This window comes from Chenopodium album, chromosome 16, assembly GCF_948465745.1.
Source record: "Chenopodium album chromosome 16, dcCheAlbu1.1, whole genome shotgun sequence".
Lineage (NCBI taxonomy): Eukaryota > Viridiplantae > Streptophyta > Magnoliopsida > Caryophyllales > Amaranthaceae > Chenopodium > Chenopodium album.
The window spans coordinates 18,883,813-18,903,678 of NC_137849.1; the positions used below are offsets into that span (position 1 = coordinate 18,883,813).

At 34.5% G+C, this 19,866-nt stretch overlaps 2 protein-coding genes across 2 annotated transcripts; one reads left to right on the forward strand and one right to left on the reverse strand.

The window, feature by feature from the left end:
- Nucleotides 1-3,370: 3,370 nt before the first annotated feature.
- On the reverse strand, nucleotides 3,371-3,730 carry LOC145583958 (uncharacterized). The gene has a single exon (XM_081640903.1). The coding sequence runs from the start codon at nucleotides 3,728-3,730 to the stop codon at nucleotides 3,371-3,373; it is 360 nt and encodes a 119-aa protein (XP_081497029.1).
- Nucleotides 3,731-15,243: 11,513 nt separating this feature from the next.
- LOC145583959 (uncharacterized) lies at nucleotides 15,244-17,617 on the forward strand. Its single transcript, XM_081640904.1, has 9 exons — nucleotides 15,244-15,298; nucleotides 15,711-15,787; nucleotides 15,955-16,023; nucleotides 16,475-16,568; nucleotides 16,682-16,757; nucleotides 16,957-17,008; nucleotides 17,117-17,227; nucleotides 17,304-17,390; nucleotides 17,480-17,617. Exons 1-9 carry the CDS (start codon nucleotides 15,244-15,246, stop codon nucleotides 17,615-17,617), a joined length of 759 nt encoding a protein of 252 aa, XP_081497030.1.
- The last annotated feature ends 2,249 nt before the right edge of the window (nucleotides 17,618-19,866 follow it).

The window sequence follows — 19,866 nt, forward strand, 5'->3', positions numbered from 1 at the left end:
TTCTTGGGCATCCATCCAATCCTTCAAGCAAACACACATTTCTAGTGTTTCGGGCTTCAAACTTGTTCTTCTATCGTCTAGAACCCTTCCCGAAGCACTAAAAGCTCGTTCCGAGGCAACGGAGGAGGCTTGGATGCTGAAAATATCACGTGCCATTGCCGCCAAAATTGGATGCTTTGTGCTTTGGGATTTCCACCAATCTAGGATGTCCATCCCCAACCTCGAATCTTCGTCCAAGCCTTTCATGAAGTCGTAGTTTAAGTACATTTGCAACTCCGAAACATCGCTTTGTGTTCGCCTTGATGATGATCCACTACTTGAAAACTTAGATAACATGTTAGCAGCTTGGGCCGCCAAACTTTTGCCCGTTTTACTTACGCTTTTGGATGTTTGAGAAGGGGCAAAATGAGTGACGGTTCCATATTTAGATTCATAAACTCTATATAACTCAAAAAATTTATCTTTCACATGATTTTTATATTGTTCGACACCATCACCGAGTTGCATGCATTCATAGTAAATATCAATTAGCATAAATGTGCCATCATACTTTGATCTAGGATCTAAAATGAGTGACGCTTCAATGCTTTCCCAAATTTATAATTTCTCGAATTTATAATTTCCCGAAATTATAATTTCCCGAATGTAAATATAACAATTTTTTTTTTTTTTTTTGGTAGTAGACTAATAATATTAAAAATGTAAAATTTATAAGAGAATAAGAGATTAAGAAATATTAAGAGATTATAATTTATAAATTATAATATATGAGAATAAGAGAGTAAGAGAATGAGATGAGAAGATGAGTTGTGGAAAGAATTGGAAGTTGAGGGTGGTATTTATAGGTGAAAATAGAGCCGTTTATAGCCGTTTATAGCCGTTTATAGCCGTTGGAGGGAAAAAACAAGTGCAGCCGTTTATAGCCGTTAGCCCGCGGGCCGTGCCTGCGGGCCATGCACGCGGGCCGTGCCACGGGCCATTTCACGGGCTCGTGCCGTGCCGGGCCATTTTTGGGTTTTTTTTAAACGCAGCCCGCACGAGGCACGAGGGGCGTGCCGTCGTGCCGGGCCGGGCCTGCCTTCGGGCCGTGCCGTGCCGGGCCATCCTCGTGCCGTGCCCGGGCCGCCCGCGTGCTGACCCGGCCCATGCCCAGCTCTAGTCATGTAATTTCACCATTTTATCGAGGAAAAAATTCAACTTTATCACCATAATAAACAGTAGGGATAGGTTTGTCATTTCACAACTATGTTAGTGCAGCACGTTTCTGATGCGGCTGGCCACACCATGCGGCAGGGTACCAAATCAGAAAATGACAAAGTAACCCCACCAACCTAGTAACCCCTCCAACCAAGTAGCCCCTGACCCACCTGATAACCCCTGACCGGACCAAGTAACCCTTGATCAAGCAAACCTTGACCGGATTAAGTAACCCCTGACTGGACCTAGTAACCCCTCAAGTAACCAATCTAGTGACCCCTCTAGTAACCCCACTTAAGTAACCCTTCTAGTAACCCCACTTAAATAATCCTTCAAGTAACCTCTCTAGTAACCCCTAGCTAGTAACCCCCCACGCCACCTACCTCTAACCCACGCCACCTGCCTCTAGCACTCAAATTCAAACATCTAATACAAAAAGCAGCTAAAAAATGAAAATTCTGGAAAAATGAGCATCAAAATTCTTCAATAAAACGCGCAATTTCTAGTAGATAAGATCAATAAACAAAATACCGGATCAAGAAGAATGAATCCATGAACATTATCTTTGACATGCTTCGAATAACAATGACAATCGCTAGAACTGAGATTTTGCAGTTGCTCGACTCCACCAGCAACGATTTCTCCCATTTTTCTTCGAGCAGAAGGATATTTGCAGAGTGAAAGTGCAAGGAAGAGAGCGAAAGTTAGGAAGAGAAAATGGAGGAGAGGACGACGACGGAGGTGGAGGTCGATTTGGTTGATTTCGCCGGCAAAGATGAAGACGACGACGACGGAGGTTTGGGTTGGTTTGGAGTTCGAGGAGCTTCGATGACGACGAAACGAAGACGGCAACGACGATCTGGCTTGGAGCTTCAAGGAGATCTGGACAAAGACGACGAACATGACGGTGGCGGAAGACCTGGCTCGACCATTGATGGTTAGAGAGAGAAAGTTAGGAAGAGAAAATGGAGGAGAGGAGAGAGAAAGAAAAAAAAATTAAAAAAAATTGTGGCTGGCTGCACGGTGCGGCCAGCTGCATATAAAACTTTGTGATGTTAGTGAGATTCAAGTGATGGTTGTAAGTTGGACGTAAGACCTTTACAACTTCTCACATACTCCTGGGCTAAAAAAACCCACATCACTCTCTCTCTCCTACTCATTATATCATCATCTAATTAGTGTGTGGCCCGAGCATTGCACCGGGTTACTACTTTATTTTTTATTTTTTTATTTTTTTGTGACATTGTGATTTAATGTAGTTAATTTTTTAGGTGCCTTATTTTTTTCTATTTTTTTTATTAATACTTGTGATTTGCAATTATATACCTTTATTTTTATATTATAACATGATTGCTAATTGACTTAGATGGTTATCATCTTACACAAGAGGTTGAGTGTTCGAATATCCTTATCCTTATATTTTTATATGGAGTAATAATGACATTACTTTGTTAGGAAAGCCTCTTAATATATTAGAATAGATTATTTGGATGACAGGGACACGTGGCAGGCACTGGCAGCACATTAGAGCATCTCTAGTGATAAGCTACAAAGGCTTGTAGCTTGCTTTGTCACATCAACTTTTAAAGCTACAACCTAATTAAGCTACAAATTACTCCAATGATAAGCTACAAGAAGTTGTAGCTTGATTTGCCACATCAATATTTCAAGCTACAAAGTACCCCAATGGTTGGCTATAAAATTTTGTAGATTGCATGTAATACTTTATTTACTACACTATATGAGCTGAAAATTTCATTGCTAATTTACTTACTTTTACCAAAAAAAAAAAATTCCAATAATATAATTTGATAAGTTGTGCCCGCTATCAATATTAAAATTTACTCCAATAATACAATTTCATATAAGTTGTATTTGTACTCGTACTATGAAATGACTTGCTTACGCTTTGATTATTTGAGCTTATACAAAGTAATAACATTTTCATCAAGAGTATTGATAACCTTTCTCCCTAATTTTATTTGCATATTTTGTAATCAACATTTGACAATACACTAAATAAAACTAATTAACAAAACAACATTCCCTTAATAAAAATAAAAATGAAAAATCAAACCTAACAAATTAAGCATCAATTCAAGTTATAGCTACCAAAACGTGACCAAATATGCTCCACTAAATCAGCCTTTAGTTGGTGATGCATTTGTCTATATCAGATTGTTGCATCTCTTTCAAGATATGACTCAAAATTCTCCTCATTTCCTTGATGCACATCATCAACAAAACTTGGTGAAAATTCATCGTTAGAAAAGTTTTTGTTATAAGTGTGATGCTCATCTTCAACAATCATACTATGTAATATAATACACACATCCATAATATTGTAGATATTCCATGCGTTTATGCCAACAACGTGCAAGCCACGAACTATAGCAAAACGAGATTGGAGTACCCTAAATGCCCTCTCAACATCTTTCCTTGCACTCTCTTTCTTTTCCTTAAACAAAAGCCTCTTCAGGTCCCGAGGATGTGAAATTTTTTTAACAAATGCAGCCCACTCAGGATATATCATCAACTAGATAATACCCCGTTTCATACTTGGTGCCATTAATGTAAACTTAACCTCCGGAGCTCGTCCATGCAATTTCTCTTGAAACAAATTTGATCTACATAGCACATTAAGGTCGTTGTTTGATCTAGCAACACCGAAATATGCATGCCAAATCCATAGATCTATTGAGGCCACAACTTCAAGCATTATTGTTAGATATCCATAATCACCTCGAATGTATTGTCCTTTCCATCCAGTAGGGCAATTATTCCATGCCCAATGCATACAATCCGATCCAGACTTCCAAACATGCTCGGAAAGCCATGGTCGCGAGTGTTGTTGCTTTCAACCGGCCGATAGCCCCCCGTATTCCTCATGCATTTTAAGCAACCGTTGGACATCATTAGCATTGGGACTTCTCATGTACACCTCTCTAAATATTTCAATAACACCATGACAAAATTTAAATAGATACTCCATAGTCGTGCTCTCACCAATCTTGATGTACTCGTAGATATGAAAGTATTTATAGATTATGTTTTTATGAAACAATATACTAGTTGTATTCTTAAGTTTTAAAAACTTATTTATAGATGCATTAGTGACGACGGGATGGACTAGGTCGTTGGATAACTAATCCTCTTATAGCCAAACAAAATTTATAAACACATAACAAACCAAATACTAGTATAGAGGTAAGTCAAGGATCGAACCCAAAGGAATGGAGGTAAGTGTTATGGCCTTAGGTCAAGCTATTCCAAAGATTAAGCAAATCGGTTTGGTAAAACAAGAACTAATCAACACAACAATTTGAATATGAAAATCGATATCAAAGATACTAGGGAATTAGGATCCACATGCATTCACGATAAACATGCTAATTTGATAGGAAGTTGATCGATCAAATAATGCGAGGGAAAATAGTAATCGCAATCCAAAGCACTTGAAAAGCTATTTCCTAAGTGTCAAACTAAGGGTCTCTACGAATGACTATCAAAGGAACATCACGATTCAAGTTCAATCGATAAGAGTAGCTTCCAAATGAATGTGTCGTATCAATGAAAACTACAATGTAATCTAGCTTGATAATCAAGGTTAGCTACTCCTCAACAAATCAAACACATGCACAATTTCTATCAACCAATTTAATCTCAATATCAAATCAATCGAAATCCCCAAATTAGCTATGAACTATCATTCATACATGCTTCACCACATCCCTAGCAAGAAATCTACTCACTACACATTGTAGAATTGAAGAACAAAACTAAACAAATCATCAAACTCATCGTCAACATTCTCATCGTCAACATTGTAATCAAATTATCAACAATCAAATCAAACAATCAACTAGAAATTCAGCAATATATCAAAAATCAAACACTAAAATTGGATTAAAGAGAAGGAAATTCTTACAAAACTTTGATCAATATCAAAGAGAATGAAGATCAAATGTAGTAATCATCAAATCACCAAGTTACTATCTCTAGAATCTAAGAACTAAAATTTCCAAGCTTAAACTTTCTCTCTCTAAAAATCTATTCTAATTCTTTCTCTAATGATTCTCTAATTATTCACCCTCTAAAAATAGGAAGAAAATCTATATATAGTAAAATTAACAAAGGAGAAATTAGTTAGACGTCCAAAAAGAACCAGTACAGGCGCGCCCTCTCCTCATATTGCGCGGCCGCGAAGAAGTGGGTACGGACCGGGGGAGCAGGGGCTGCGCACCCGCGCCCCTGCCACGCGCGCCTGCGCCACATGGTTGCGCGCCCGCGCCTGGGAGCAAGGCAGCCCTCCTCGTGCGACCATTGATGCTTCCGTGCGCTCCACTTGATGAACATTAGGGGTGGAAGTTTCTAAATGCTCCCACGGTGGGTTCAACACCACTTTTAATGCCAGCACAACATGAGAGCGTGACCTTAAAGACTTGGAGCTTGCACACCTCAACTCTTGAGCTTCAAAGGGAGAGATTGGCTTGCATCTTGAGCTTTATAAATCTCGAGAAAGAGGCATGGAGATCCTTGGACATCACCGTTCTCCTGTGAACAAAGAAAAGCGAACAAATAAAAGAGAAAAGTGAAATAAACTAAGAAATGCAAGAAAACGGGCAAACAACTAAGAAATGCACAAACTAGAGAAATAAAAGATAAAACTAAAGAAAAACAAATAAAAGAGCTATAAAAGCCACTAAAAATCATCCTAAAAGAGGTAAATGAGTGCGATAAATGACACTCATCAAATTCCCCCAAGCTATACTCTTGCTCGTCCTCGACCAAAACAAAAGCAAGCAGGATAGGATGAAAAACTTATTCAAACAAGAAAAAGTAAAGAAGAGGATAAGAATGTACACTAAAACTTACTTTCGTAGGAATCACAGTTGTTTTTAGCTACAACAAGCCCTTTAAACCCCAAAGTCGCCATTGAGGACGAGTGAGGTCTCATAAGGGTATCCAAAGAGTTTGACCCATAGCTCTTAAAGGTAAAAATGAGGCAAATCATAAAAAGGAAAATGAAATCAAAAAGGGAAAAGTAAAATAAAAAGCTTTTGAAATGGACCTTTACAAATGATCAAATACAAGTGAATAAACAACTTTCTATACAATAAGGGTATGCACGTTCCAAGATATCCAAGGTTGATTGAAACATAAAATATGTTAAGCATAGAGAACTAATGAAACACAATTCACCTTCATCTCAAACAATCTTACCACGTTCTCCCTACCAGTTTCAAATCCACTTCTAGTGAGCATCCCAATGATTCCTCGAAGGAATCGGAAAAGAAGAGATTTTAGGGCTACTTGACATCTTGACTATGCAAACCGCTCCATAGGCTTGACTCACATCTCTCTCCACCGACTTGTGACTCAACCAAAAAGGTTACAAGGTCTTGAAAAGGGTTGTAATGTAAAGGCGAAAAGGGTGAAGGTAGGTTAAAATTTGAAATTTGGTGGTATACCAAAATTGTGAAGCAAAGGGTGATCAATCCTCAACACCATAATCAAGCAATCACCAAACAAAAACACCAACACCCCTAAGCTTATTCAAAGCCAAAATCACAATCATATATACAAAAAGCATAAGAACGCTTCCCCCTAAGCTAAATTGAAGCATTGTCCTCAATGCTCAAAATAGTGTAGACACCCAATTGTGTCTCCCCAAAACCGAACCCAGTGATGAATACCTTTCACGTCATTTGATTATCGAACAAGGTGAAAGTGTGAAAAGTCTAATGATGTGGTTGTTTTTATTAAAAATATCTCTCTTTCTGTTTTTGAAAATATTTCTTTTCTCTATTTCTGAAAATTGTCAGTCCAATTTAGTTTGGTCCATGATGAGGGTCCAATAATAATGTAGTTGGATTGGGTTCGTAAAGCGCTTTCCAACGATATATTATAAGCCCAATTCCGATGAATAATGAGGAAGTTATGAATTAAATTAAATTGGGCCCGAAATGATTTTTATATGCGGCCCAATGATCTAGAGGAGGGTCTATTAATTATTATTCCTAAAGTTATTAGGATTGATTTTAATCTTCTAGAATATTTAGAAGGTTCTTTTAAATTCTAATGGAATTAAGATTGATAATTATATTTTAAAGATTTTTATTTAGAATAAAATAAGTGTTTTATGATAAACCTGCTTTTAATTTAATAAACACGGAATTTGCTGCTTAATCATATTAAGAAGAGGATTCCGCGTACAAACGCGTTTTATTTTTTAATTAGCGCCAAACAACAGAGTCTGTCGCCTGACGCTAACATCTGTCGCCTGGCGACAGATGCCAGTTTTATTCCGAATAGGACTTGATTTGTTTCTGGACTATTTTTCTATAAATAGGGTCCTAGACCTCCGTTTTCCATCATCAAGAATCAATCATCAATCTCTCTCTATTCTCTCTCTAAAGCTAGAAGTTTTCTCTCTCTCTTCTTTTTCTAAACTTTTCCCTCTCACAAAATTTCACATTCACAAGTCTTAGACACACCTAGCCAAGTTCAAAGTTGCCTTCGTCCTAGACGTGAAAGGTTGATAGTTTCTAAGGGCTTGGTCCTAAATCTCTATTTCAATTATTTAATTTAATTGTTTGTTTATTATTTTCCTTGAAGTTACTAACGTGTGTATTTTGTTATTAGAAAGAGATACGAGGCATCCAAGTAAGTGATTTAATTGTTATTATTTTGATATAGAAATCATGCTTTGATTGTTTTGATTCCTAGTATCATGTTAGGATGTCATTATGATTCCTAGTATCATGTTTAGGGTAATAACTAATATTTCTAATATCATGTATGTTTCTATGATGCTTCCTATTCTTTCCTTCTATCATGTTAGTATCATGCTAGGAATAAAGCTTTGATTTTTAATGTTTAGTGACATGCTAAGGTTTGTTATTAATCTTGTTAGTATCACGCCTAAGATCTTGCTATTATTATGGTTTATTATGATGATGATTGTTATTATTATGTTGCTTGATGTTATTGTTGTTGCTTGATCACGCCTTTTATGCATGTTTAAAGGGAATTTGTACTTGTAATCACGCTTAATAAGATAATTAATAATCTTGTTTAGGCTAATATGATTATAATTCAAGTGATCGCCAATAATAGGTTTGCTTGTGCATTAATATTCAACCAATATAAATTAAACAGGTTTAGGGTTAATCTATTGATTGTATGTTAGTCAGAAAGCGCACATGGATACGAGAAGCATAAAGTAGAGGTCTATTTAGGGCAGGTTTAATCTCTTTTAGGTTGGATTTTTACCTTCATCCCCGAACTTCCAGTCATGGTTCCAGACCTATTGGAGTTAACGATCTCCTGGATTGTTAAGGGGTGTAACCTTCACCCTGTGAACGGTTTACAAGTTCCTAAAACTTGTTGGCGACTCTTTTTGCTCTAGCTTCCTTCCCTTTGGACGCCACCATGCTTAAGTGTATGATCACAGTGGGGCTCAAGTGTAGGATGCTTGAAATATTCCCTACAAATAGGGAGAAATACTCTTACACCAAAATATTTTTGAACTTTTTCATTTTTCACATTTTTTCACTATTGCCAAAGCATTTGAATGTGCTTTGCTATTTCACTCATTTTTTTTTTCATTTATCAATTTTTTACATTGTTCTCACCTCTTTTAACTATGGACGGCTTTTTCAACTTGGCATTTGCCATTATTTACAAAATATGCACAATACAAACTTGCTTTCAACATGTGAATCAAATAACCAAATTCATACACCATAATCTCCAACAATAATGATCAATTGCTTCATAAAAACCAAGAATGGAAACAAGAATGAAACAAAAGGCTCAAAAGCTAAAGATATGGCTTGAAAAGAAGGTTAATGGCTCAAATGGTTAGCAAGGAGGCAAATGTAAACCCAAAATAAAGAAATGAAATCTATCCTAGAAAATGAAAAATTACCACTCCGAAAAGATGCCTTTGTCATTCTGATAACTTGTTATTCGATATGATTTTAGGGTGATTTTGAACCTTGTTTACTTGATAAATTGGTGTTTTGGTTCACTTTTACTCTATTGTTATGCATTTTTTGTGTATCCTATGCTTCACAGGTTGTTAGTGTTTTTGTTGAGTTTTTAGGTCCAAAGACGACCATTTGAAGCATATGGATGATAAACCGAGGTTAGAATCCAAGACAAAGGAGCAAAACCGAAGAAAAGGTGAAGAAAAGGGCCTAAGAGACCCTGCACGGCTGTGCCATATCTTGCACGTCTGTGCAGGAGTGTTCCAGCAAGATTAGAAGGTTCTGCCCAAGGATTTTAGAGCTTGCACGACCGTGCAGAGTTAAGCACGTCCGTGCAGGATACCCAGCATCTCCGTGCCGAAGTCTACACGTCCATGTAGATTGCCCAGCCCAAATCAGTTTCAAACTGGTCCTGCAGTTGAAGGCCTGCACGTCCGTGCCATACTTGGCACGTCCGTGCAAGATTTCTAGGCCAAAACAGTAGCTACAATTCCGGACTGTCTTGCTTTTCACGGCCGTGCATAGGGTGGCACGTCCGTGCAGCATAGGCTGCACGTCCGTGCCAAACCTGGTACGTTCGTGCAGACCTGTAGACGAGCCCGACTCTTGTTTTCTCCATCCTTTTTATTTAGGGGTCATATAAATACCCCCTTGAGCTCATTTGTACGACATCCAAGTTGTGAGAGCTTTTCTCTTAGTTTGTAATCTTAGAAACATCTAAACTCCCAAATTATTAGTTAGATCTTAATTATTAGCTTGGAAATTTCAATCTTAATCATTGTAGAAGACAAGTTCCACCATTGTTATTCAAAGTTTGAAGCTTCTAGTAACTTTTCTTACGCTTCTCTTCCATTTTATTTGCTTTAATTGTTAATTACTTGCTTAATTCTTGTATGCTTAGATTGTTATTTAGCTTAATCTTTAGTTGAATTTATTCATGAATTACTTGAAATCTCTAATTGCTTTATCTCCCATGGATTGTGAGTAGTCCAATTTTCTAGGGTTTGGGTAAAACCCTCAATGTAGTCACTAATTACTTGTTGCATGTGCTAATTTGGTAATTGTTGGGTGTTAATTAGTTGAGCTTAAGTGGTTTCATTGCTTAATTCTTGTATATGGCCATTACTAGAACTATTTATCCAAGCTTTCTCAACGAAGAATCGAGAGATGAACTTGAGTTAGCTCCTTTATGCTTAATTGACTTGAAATGCCATGAGAATAGGAATTTCCAGTAAAGGGAATGTTTTTGTCATCGTGATTATGCTTTAATACTTGCTTTATGCTTTGTAACCACGAGAGTAGGTTGTATTCATGATTTAAGTAATCCCTCTAGCTTGAGAGAGTAGTTGGGTGCTTTAGATGACTTCCCCTATATTATCCCCTTAATTTACCTTGATTGTTACATGCCATTGTGATTTGTGATAAAGTTGAGTGGTAAAACCTCGAGCCCTAGAATCCTCTAATTATTGTTAATCTCCTCTTAGTGTTAGTTGATTTAAACTGGTAGAATTTACTTAAACCAACCCAATTTCGACTTCATTTGGCTTATTTGAACGGTAGTATTTCGGTGGTTGATTCAACGCCTCTCTTGGGTTCGACCCTTTCTTACCCTTGCTATTAGCTAGTGAGACAAAGATAGGATTTTATCTTTGGTAGGCTCGACGACCTATCACATTCCCAATGGTTCGATCGCGATCTCGGGAGATAAGAGTCAAATTCTAGATAAGGTAAGCAATAGTCAAGGATCCATGTGCCGCTCATTCAAGATATGTTGAAAGCAAGAAGAAAAAAAACCTCACACGGTTGTAGCAAAAACTCACTACTAGTTTCAAATCCACTATAGGTGTACTGTAACACCCCCAAATCTCCCTCTACGGAAATACTAGAATAATACGTATAATTATACCGTTGAGATAGACTTACGCGTATTACCGCCGCGTGATTACGCAAGGCTACTCAAAACTTACTAAATAAAAATCAATACTTTGCAGCGGAAACATCAATATTCTTTCTTTTATTAATACTTATAAAAATAGTAACATTGTTATGAGTACTCAAAATAAAGACGGGACTAACATTCCTAAACTAGGTGAAGCAAATCCTGGGACTCCCATATGCTCATTCATGACTCAACCTGAAAATAGTTAACACTGCTTACCATTACGGTAACAGGGCGAACCAAAACAAATAGGATATACGGATTAGCAAAATATGCTAAGTACGATAGGTGCAAGATAATGTAAACTCAATTCATTTGCAAACATGCTTTTAAAACCAATTCCAATGATTAATCCAATAATTCCAAAACTCATGATTCAAAACCAATTCTCAATAGTCTCAAAACAATTCCAATAACTCAATAAGTCAATAGAAATTATTTATAAAACCAATTTCTCTTTTTAAAAACCAATGATCTCAAGATACTAAAAAATAATACCAATAACTCAATAATTCAATAATAGTGATTATTAAAATCAATTCTTTTCAAAAACCCAATTTCCGCTCTAAGTGTGCACACCCTCCAAGCTAGTCTCCTACTATTTCAATGCTATTCTTGAAGAAAGACTAGGTCATACAAAGTCCATAGTCTTCAATGAATCCACATAGTGGGATTAATATAATAATCATGCTTGTAAAGCTTTTATAATAATTCAATAATTCTCATGAAATTCCTCTTTGAATAAATCAACCTTTATTATAGTTTAAATCAAAACTCCTTTTGTATTTAATTCAATCAAGCTTTCAAAAACCCTTTTAAAAACTCTTTAAATCAATCCAACATACTTTTAAAAATCCAAATTCCTTTAAACATAATAAATAATTTCAAACCATTCAAAACATGATATTTAAAATAAATCCTTTTATTAAAAACAAATATTAAAATCAATTCCTCCAACCATACTTTATTCCATAAATCATAACTCAAATCAATTCAATTCAATCACTATAAAATCATATGAAACATGCTATTCAAACCAATCACTTTCAAAAGTATCTAGCCACCTAAACGTACTTTGATTTCGAATATCAATCAATATTTCGCACTTTCAAAGTTCAATCACGAATACACCTTGCAAATAACATAACCATAAGATTATCACAACATAAACTCAAATCTAATGTGCATGGACTATAAAACTCTTTTAAAATAATACTTTAATATAAAATTATAACTTTGAAATAGGTATTTGTATTTTAGAAAACTAACCATGAAGAAGATAAAGGAATAGAATTAAAGAGAATTGAATTTTCGTTGGAAAGAATAGGCGGAACTTGTAGAGGCCATAACTCCTTCAATATAACTCCGAATTGGTTAATTCTTGAGCCTAACCTCAAGGATTTTTTGAGAGGAACAATCTTTTGTGAAACATTAATACCCCAAAAACTAACAAGAAGTGCCCGAAAACTGGCTTCAAACGGGCTGATTTGTGTAAAAAGAGAAGAAGAAAGTATGAAAATGTTTAGGGAAAAGAAGAAGAATAAAAGAGAAGAAGAGAATTGAGTTTTGGTGTGAAGAAGATGAGAGGTATGAGGGGTTATTTATAGGCTCACGAATGAAAGAATTATGGTAGGAGAATGTAGGAAAAATTATGGTAAAAAGTACTAAGGAAATTACTTGGAGAAAAGAGTTAAAGAATTATGGAAAGTTAAATATTAAGGTGATTAAGAATAATAGAATTAAGGAAAATGTGTTGTCATGAAAAATAATATGGCAAAAGAGATTACTTGGGGAATAATCAAGGATGAAATAAGGTAGGGAAATAAGATGATCAAATCTTTGTGAGATGAAAATAAAATTATGGAAAATTAGAGATTTTAAGGAGATAATTAAAAATACAATTTACCAAAATAAATCAACCAAAAATCCATTATGGTGGCCAAGAATTTGAGCTTTCCTAAGCTCATATTTTCGGACCTCCCTTTAGATATTTAGGGAATTAATTTACTAGTTTTAAGGAAATAATTGTGTAAATAATATATATTGTATAAAATAATTAATTAAGAAAATATCAATTATTCACTAAATAAATTCACTAAGAAAATCAGATTTTCTACACTTAGAAAATCCGAAAATCATAGCTTATTATTCAGGAAATTCGGACCTCCTAATTAAATAATTAAAATATAAGTTTTGCTTAGTTAAAATATTCGAAATATATATAAATAATTCGGGTTTTAAAATAAAATAAATGGATAATAAATCTTATCCAAAATCCAAAATTTATAATTGAGTTTTAAAATACTTTTGGCGCCAAAATTTAAATATCATTTTGGCTCCAAAATTCAAGTAGTAAAATAAATTACTAAAATACCCTTTTAATAAGAGAATAATTGTGTAAATAATATATATTGTATAAAATAATTAGTTAAGAAAATATCAATTATTCACTAAATAAATTCACTAAGAAAATCAGATTTTCTACACTTAGAAAATCCGAAAATCATAGCTTATTATTCAGGAAATTCGGACCTCCTAATTAAATAACTAAAATATAATTTTTGCTTAGTTAAAATATCCGAAATATATATAAATAAATCGGGTTTTAAAATAAAATAAATGGATAATAAATCTTATCCAAAATCCAAAATTTATAATTGAGTTTTAAAATACTTTTGGCACCAAAATTTAAATATCATTTTGGCTCCAAAATTCAAGTAGTAAAATAAATTACTAAAATACCCTTTTAATAAGAGAATACTAATTAATTAATTAATTAGAAAATACGTTTCAAAAATATGGGGTATTACAACAGGGAGCAACTCCTTCTTACAGCAAACAAGTAGAATCCGACTTTAAGGTCCCAAAAGGTCTAAACCATTACCTTATCAAACTCTATCCTAGAATCAACCAAGCATATCTCTCAAAATGTGCACACCGATACCACATAGGAAATTATTCATTCAAAAGTAAAAGTTCGGATGGTATTATGTCCATATCAAAGGCAAAACATTAAAAGAAACCGAAAATAATGCCTCAAAGTCAATTTTTTGTAATTTTGCGTTTTGTTTTGATTTTTTTTTTATAGAGAAATTTGAAAGCAAAAAGAAAGATAAGAGAAGGAAAAGAAAAGGATTAGAGAAAGAAAGCGAAAAGATGCATGCTAGACATTTAAAACCCTATCGAAAAACAAGTGGTCATTCGACAACATCGTCAATGACCCCAAACACCCATATGGTGTTAAGAGCAAACATCCTCGAACCATTCAACTCATCCTAGACTAATCCTAATCTAAGCAATCAAGAAATAAAAGAGTAAAGAAAAGAAATAGAAAGATCTCACCGGGTAATCCAAGCAATGCTAATATAAAGAAACAAGGAGAAGAACAAACCTTTCACAATGATCCAAGAAGCAAAAGCAAGAATTAAATGCCATGTGAGAAATAAAAAGACTATTGTAGACACCTGATTGTGTCTCCCTAAAAACCAAACCTAGTGATGAATATCTTTCATGTCATTGATATCGAGTAAGGTGAAATGTGAAAAGTCTTGTGATGCGGTCGTTTTAATTTAAAAACTTCTTGCTGTTTTCGAAAATATTTCTTTTCTTATTCTATTTTTATGGAAAATGTCCAGACTAATTTAGTTTGGTCCATAATATGGGTCCAATAATAGTGTAGTTGGTTTGGGCTTGAAAAGAGCTTTCCAACGATATATTATAAGCCCAATTCTGATAAATAATGAGGAAGTTATGGCCAAAATATTAAATTGGGCCTAAAATGAGGAAGTTTGCTTCCTTTTTTGTGGTCCAATCTGAAACCAAGTTGGACTTTTTGTCCTGTTATTTGTTGGTATCTTCACATATTTTGAGCAGTCTGAATAAGGTTGTGTAAAATTTATGTTTATTTTGAATTGCAGCTAGAACGTGACAATCGAAGGTCTAGTGGTGGCAGTGCAAGAAAACCTGCTGCTAATGACAAACCTTCTAAAACCCCGTTTGTCATCAACTTTGACCCTATCTATACTAAGTCCAAAGATAAGGATTAGGAGAAATTTTGCATTCATTTAGTATGAAACCCTAGAGGATACCACTAGAGCATTGGAAGCTATAAACATGAGGTTGGGAACAATTAAAATTTTTGATTCTTGTGTTTCTTTCCCCTCTGGAAGTATTTTTGGCTTTCTTTGAAATTTTATATACATTCTGCTGTTAATATATGATGTAATTATAGTCTTTAGATTTATGTCACTATGGATAAAGGCATCCTTCTTACTTGTGTCTGATGCCTAGAATTTGGAACATTCAATTATACCTGACATGTACCATATGCTAGAAGTCTCATATTTACTGATTTTCTGCTACGGGGACTCACTTGATTTAAGTGCTTGTCAAAATGACTATTTAAGCAACTTGTTTCACCTTAGAATGGCTAATGAGAGGTTGAGCTTGTATTAACAACGTGTTGAGACTCGTATGGTTATGTCAAAGTCATAGAGATGTGGTTTATCAATCATGTGGTCATAATGAGTTTTGAGTTTTTTCTAATTTGAGCTTATTGTGGTTGTTGTCCAATGATTAAGGAAATCCCACCATCTCTGCTTTTCCAGAGAGAGAAGAAAAATTTACCCCAACCGCTGTTGAAATTCTCCCATCAAAGGTAAGAGTTATATACATACCTTTTTGCTAATTCGGTAGAATCTCGCTGGAGTAGTTTAGAGGTCTGACTTCTCTGGGCTTGTTCTCCTTCATTACATATGATTTTTAGGTGATTCTTTTTTTAAATTTGGGTGATTTTTTGTCTATTCTTTTCTTGTAAAATTTCAGAATTTTTTGAGTTTGTTTGATGATAAACTGGGTTGTTTTCTGAAAATTGGTCAGTTTTGGTTCAATTTGGTATAAGCTTTTGTTTTAGTGTGTTTTTCTTAGAGCGGTGTTGAGATTTTTTTCTGGGATATTTCTGTGTGGTTAAGGGTGTTTTAAGAGTGTTTACTCATATAAATTGCATCCTTGCTACCGCTATACTTTGTTGTAGTGAAATCATTTATTCTATCAATTTCTAAATAGGAATAGGTCATTAATCTGAATAGGAGGAGTATATTTTTGATGCAGAGTGAGGAGTTACCTTTAAATGAGTATATTTTCGATACAACAAAGCTGGAAAATTTGCAGTCTCATCTCGTACTGACTACTGAGCCTTTCGATTTCCTTTTTTTTGTTTTCAATTATGAAAGCACCACCTTACATAATGTAATTATGCAGAAGAATTTGGTAACAAATAATTATGACTTGAACAAATCAGCTAAATATGCATACAGGGCCTACTTGATGTAAATCATGTGTGAAGTTGAAAGTGCAAGTTGGCATTTTTGATGATGTTAGCATTGTTGGCGGCGTTTCTGGAGTTGCTAGAGGCCTTGTTCACCCCTATTCTCCTAAAGGTAATTAACCACAAGTATTGTCAAAGTACATAAAAATACTAATAATATTCGTTCTCATATTTCTCATCATCCACTAGTCAAGCCTCTTTGGAGGGCTGATGAATGCTGGACAGAGTTTTTGAATCTTATTAATGTTGCTGAAGCCGCCGCAGCTGCAGCTTCTTTCGATGACTTCATTGTTAGGAGAACGTCTGTCTTTTTTCCTTTCGCTCTTTATTTACAACTTAATGAATATGCTTACTACCACTTTCATTACAACTCTCGAATCTAATGCTATAAGTTTTACTTACTACCACTTACATTACAACTCTCAAATCTAATTCTATAAGTTTATTTACTACCACTTACATTAAAACTCTTGAATCTAATGTTATAAGTTTTACATCAGGGGCATATTGAGGCCACCTGTTAATCACAAGATATTGGATGTCATTCACCAGGTTATACTTCATTTTCACAACCATAATCCGTCTCCATCTCCTCACTTTATAACTCTGGCTTCTTATTTGCATAATGCTCTCAATAGTCTACCAACTTGTCCGATATAGACCCTTGATGGAACTACTACAAGGGACCTTATACCAAACTTATGTACCCCTTTAAACACAGCCTTCTTTATGCCTCTAGCTGTCAATCTTAATCCCCACAACTATCTTAAGGTGTGCTAATCCTAATCATCTTATTACTTTTTCCCTGTGTTGAATGTTTTTGATTTCATTATGTTCTTTGAACTAGGTACTTTTTCTCGTAATTCAACATTTGGTCAACAAGATCTCGTCAACAGGCTTCTCTACCAAGGAAATTACTTTGCACAACAAACCTGTAGCTTCACTAAGTCAACTGGGAGCTTATTTCTAATACTATCTTTACACAAGTGATGGAGTACTTTCCCCTCACCCGACTGGATGCAGTTTCTTTATCCAGATGAATATGATTCAGTCATAGTTTGTCTTGGTGCTAGAGTTGACATGCTGTCTGAGCTATCTGGAATGCTTCCTTTAAGGACATGTAGAGGCATTGTTGCACACCTTCAGTTGCATGATTCCTAGTGGTAAGAGTTTAACAAGTTTTAATTTCAAGTATTCTTTGACAGTAAGATACTCATCGTATTGTGATTGATTAAAAAAAAAAGAATGACTTATAAGGAAATGAGTGTTAGTAGTGTTGTAGGCCATGTTTTACCTCTTAATGGATGAGTTTATGGAGGAATAGGGGAAGGAAATGATGCTATCCATGATGAGGAGCCTCATAATAATCCAATAGAGGATGAAAAAGAGAGTATACCACTTGAAGATAAACCAATGAATATGAACCTTTTGAATAGAATGAAGAAACGTTAAAGGAAGAACAACTACAAAACCAAAGTGAAATTGAAGAATAGACTGAGAAGTCATTAATTTGCCTCAAAGAAAAAATGCAGCAACAAAGAAATAGCTGATTTTTCTACTTTAATAACACACATGGCTGGTTATGAATTGCATGTAAATGATGCTCAAGCTTCCCCATCTTCCTCAACAAATCCAATGGATCTAAGTCCTCGTTCTTTAGAGGTAAACCTTTCATTTGACTTTTAATTTAGATGTTTTATTTAAGTTAAGATATGCACATAAGGAGAAGTTTTTTTCCTCCTTAATTCATGGGGTTTTATTAGGGTGAATAAGTTAAAATCTCACTATATATCTTCCTTTAGTTTTTAATTTTTATATTGATAAATTAACATGAAGATTAACATTAGCTGAATTTCAGAACTGAATTCAGAGTTGAAAATCAGAACTGAATTCAGAGCTGAATTTTAGAACTGAATTCAGACTTAATTTCAAAACTCAATTTTAGAACTGAAATTAGAGCTGACTTTCATAACTGAATTCAGAGATGAATCTCAGAACTTGGTCTAATAGTCATGCTTTAGAGTCATGTATGCTGCTTCAAAACCTTATTTCAGAAATTCATTTTATTTTGCCTCTTTAAGAAAAAAAAAGTTTTAATAAAATACATAAGTATGAACATGGAAAAGTCAGAAACTACAAGTACACCCTTTTGCATTAATAATTGGAAACTACAAGTTGCTGGAATGCAGATTCAATATTTTTTAAGTAGTGTATTATTTAGTCTTTGCAACAAGTAAAGTGAGGTTGCATTTAGCTCCCCCAATATTTTGGTAACAATGGTAAATGAATTAATAAGTCATAAAATTGAGTAATAGTTGATGGAAAGCAACATTTGTTAACCATTATAGTCTTTGCAATTAGTAAATTGAGGTTGTATTTAGTGCCCTGGATGATATGGTACGGTAAGTCTTTGTGATTAGTAAGGTTGTATTTAGTTCCCCGGATTATTATGTCATGTACTCGCTGATTTCTTTATAGTGTAAATTTCCTGTCATTTAATTAGTTAGTATATCACAATTGTTAAGAATATAATTTTATAAAATTTAGTAAGCATATGTTTTTATTTTTTATTTTTTTGTAAATATTTGCTGGAGTATTTGGCAAGACCTTACGACCTACAACGATGTAAAGTTGGACAAAATTCGAGAACGATGGGCTAAGTTATTTAGACTTAATTTTCTGTTGAAAGACTAGTTTTCTTGTTGATGTTATGATTATTCGCATATAGCTTAATAAAACAATATAACACATTTCTATATATCTACTTTTATTTTACCTACTGATTATTGTTATTACATTCCTAAATTATAAATTAATAATTTTTTGTTCAAGTTTTAATTTTTTTTTTTTGTTAAAAGTATAGCTTATTTTGTTGTATTGTATGTTGTGGGTGAAATCAAGTTACGGGGAATTATTTGGAGTACGTGTTATGTTATTAGTTGAATTGTAACAGGTTTTAACACATTTGACAAAGGGTCGTTCGGTAGGGTATACTACCAAGCTTGTTGTATTCGAATCAATTATTTATTAAAAAAAACATTTATTAGTAACTGGCGTAATGTAATGCTAGTTAATAATAGATTTTGTTTTTGTAAAATAAAAAATATTGTTTGTAACTGGCGTTAGGCTATGCCAGTTACACATAATAACCTATTCGTAACCGGCGTAACCTAACGCCAGTTACGAATAGTATGTTTTCTAGCTTGGAAAATAGGCTAGTAGTAACTGGCGTTAGTTTAGGCCAGTTACGAATAGTACATTATTAGTAAATAACAGTAGCCGGTTACAAATGGTTTTCTCTAGTTTTAACAGTGACATTTGCAACCAACAATGCCAGTTACAAAAAGTCAATTTCGCCAGTTACAAATAACTTTTTTTCTATTAGTTACCCCACAACTTACTCTCTCTCC

Bases quoted from the DNA above. Each gene is read 5' to 3' on its own strand.
- LOC145583958 (XM_081640903.1), bottom strand. From the start codon at position 3,730: ATGATATATCCTGAGTGGGCTGCATTTGTTAAAAAAATTTCACATCCT.
- LOC145583959 (XM_081640904.1), top strand. From the start codon at position 15,244: ATGAGGTTGGGAACAATTAAAATTTTTGATTCTTGTGTTTCTTTCCCC. The intron at 16,024-16,474 runs GTATAAGCTTTT...TCATGTGTGAAG, and splicing joins GTCAGTTTTGGTTCAATTTG to TTGAAAGTGCAAGTTGGCAT. The intron at 17,391-17,479 runs GTAGCTTCACTA...GACTGGATGCAG, and splicing joins TTACTTTGCACAACAAACCT to TTTCTTTATCCAGATGAATA.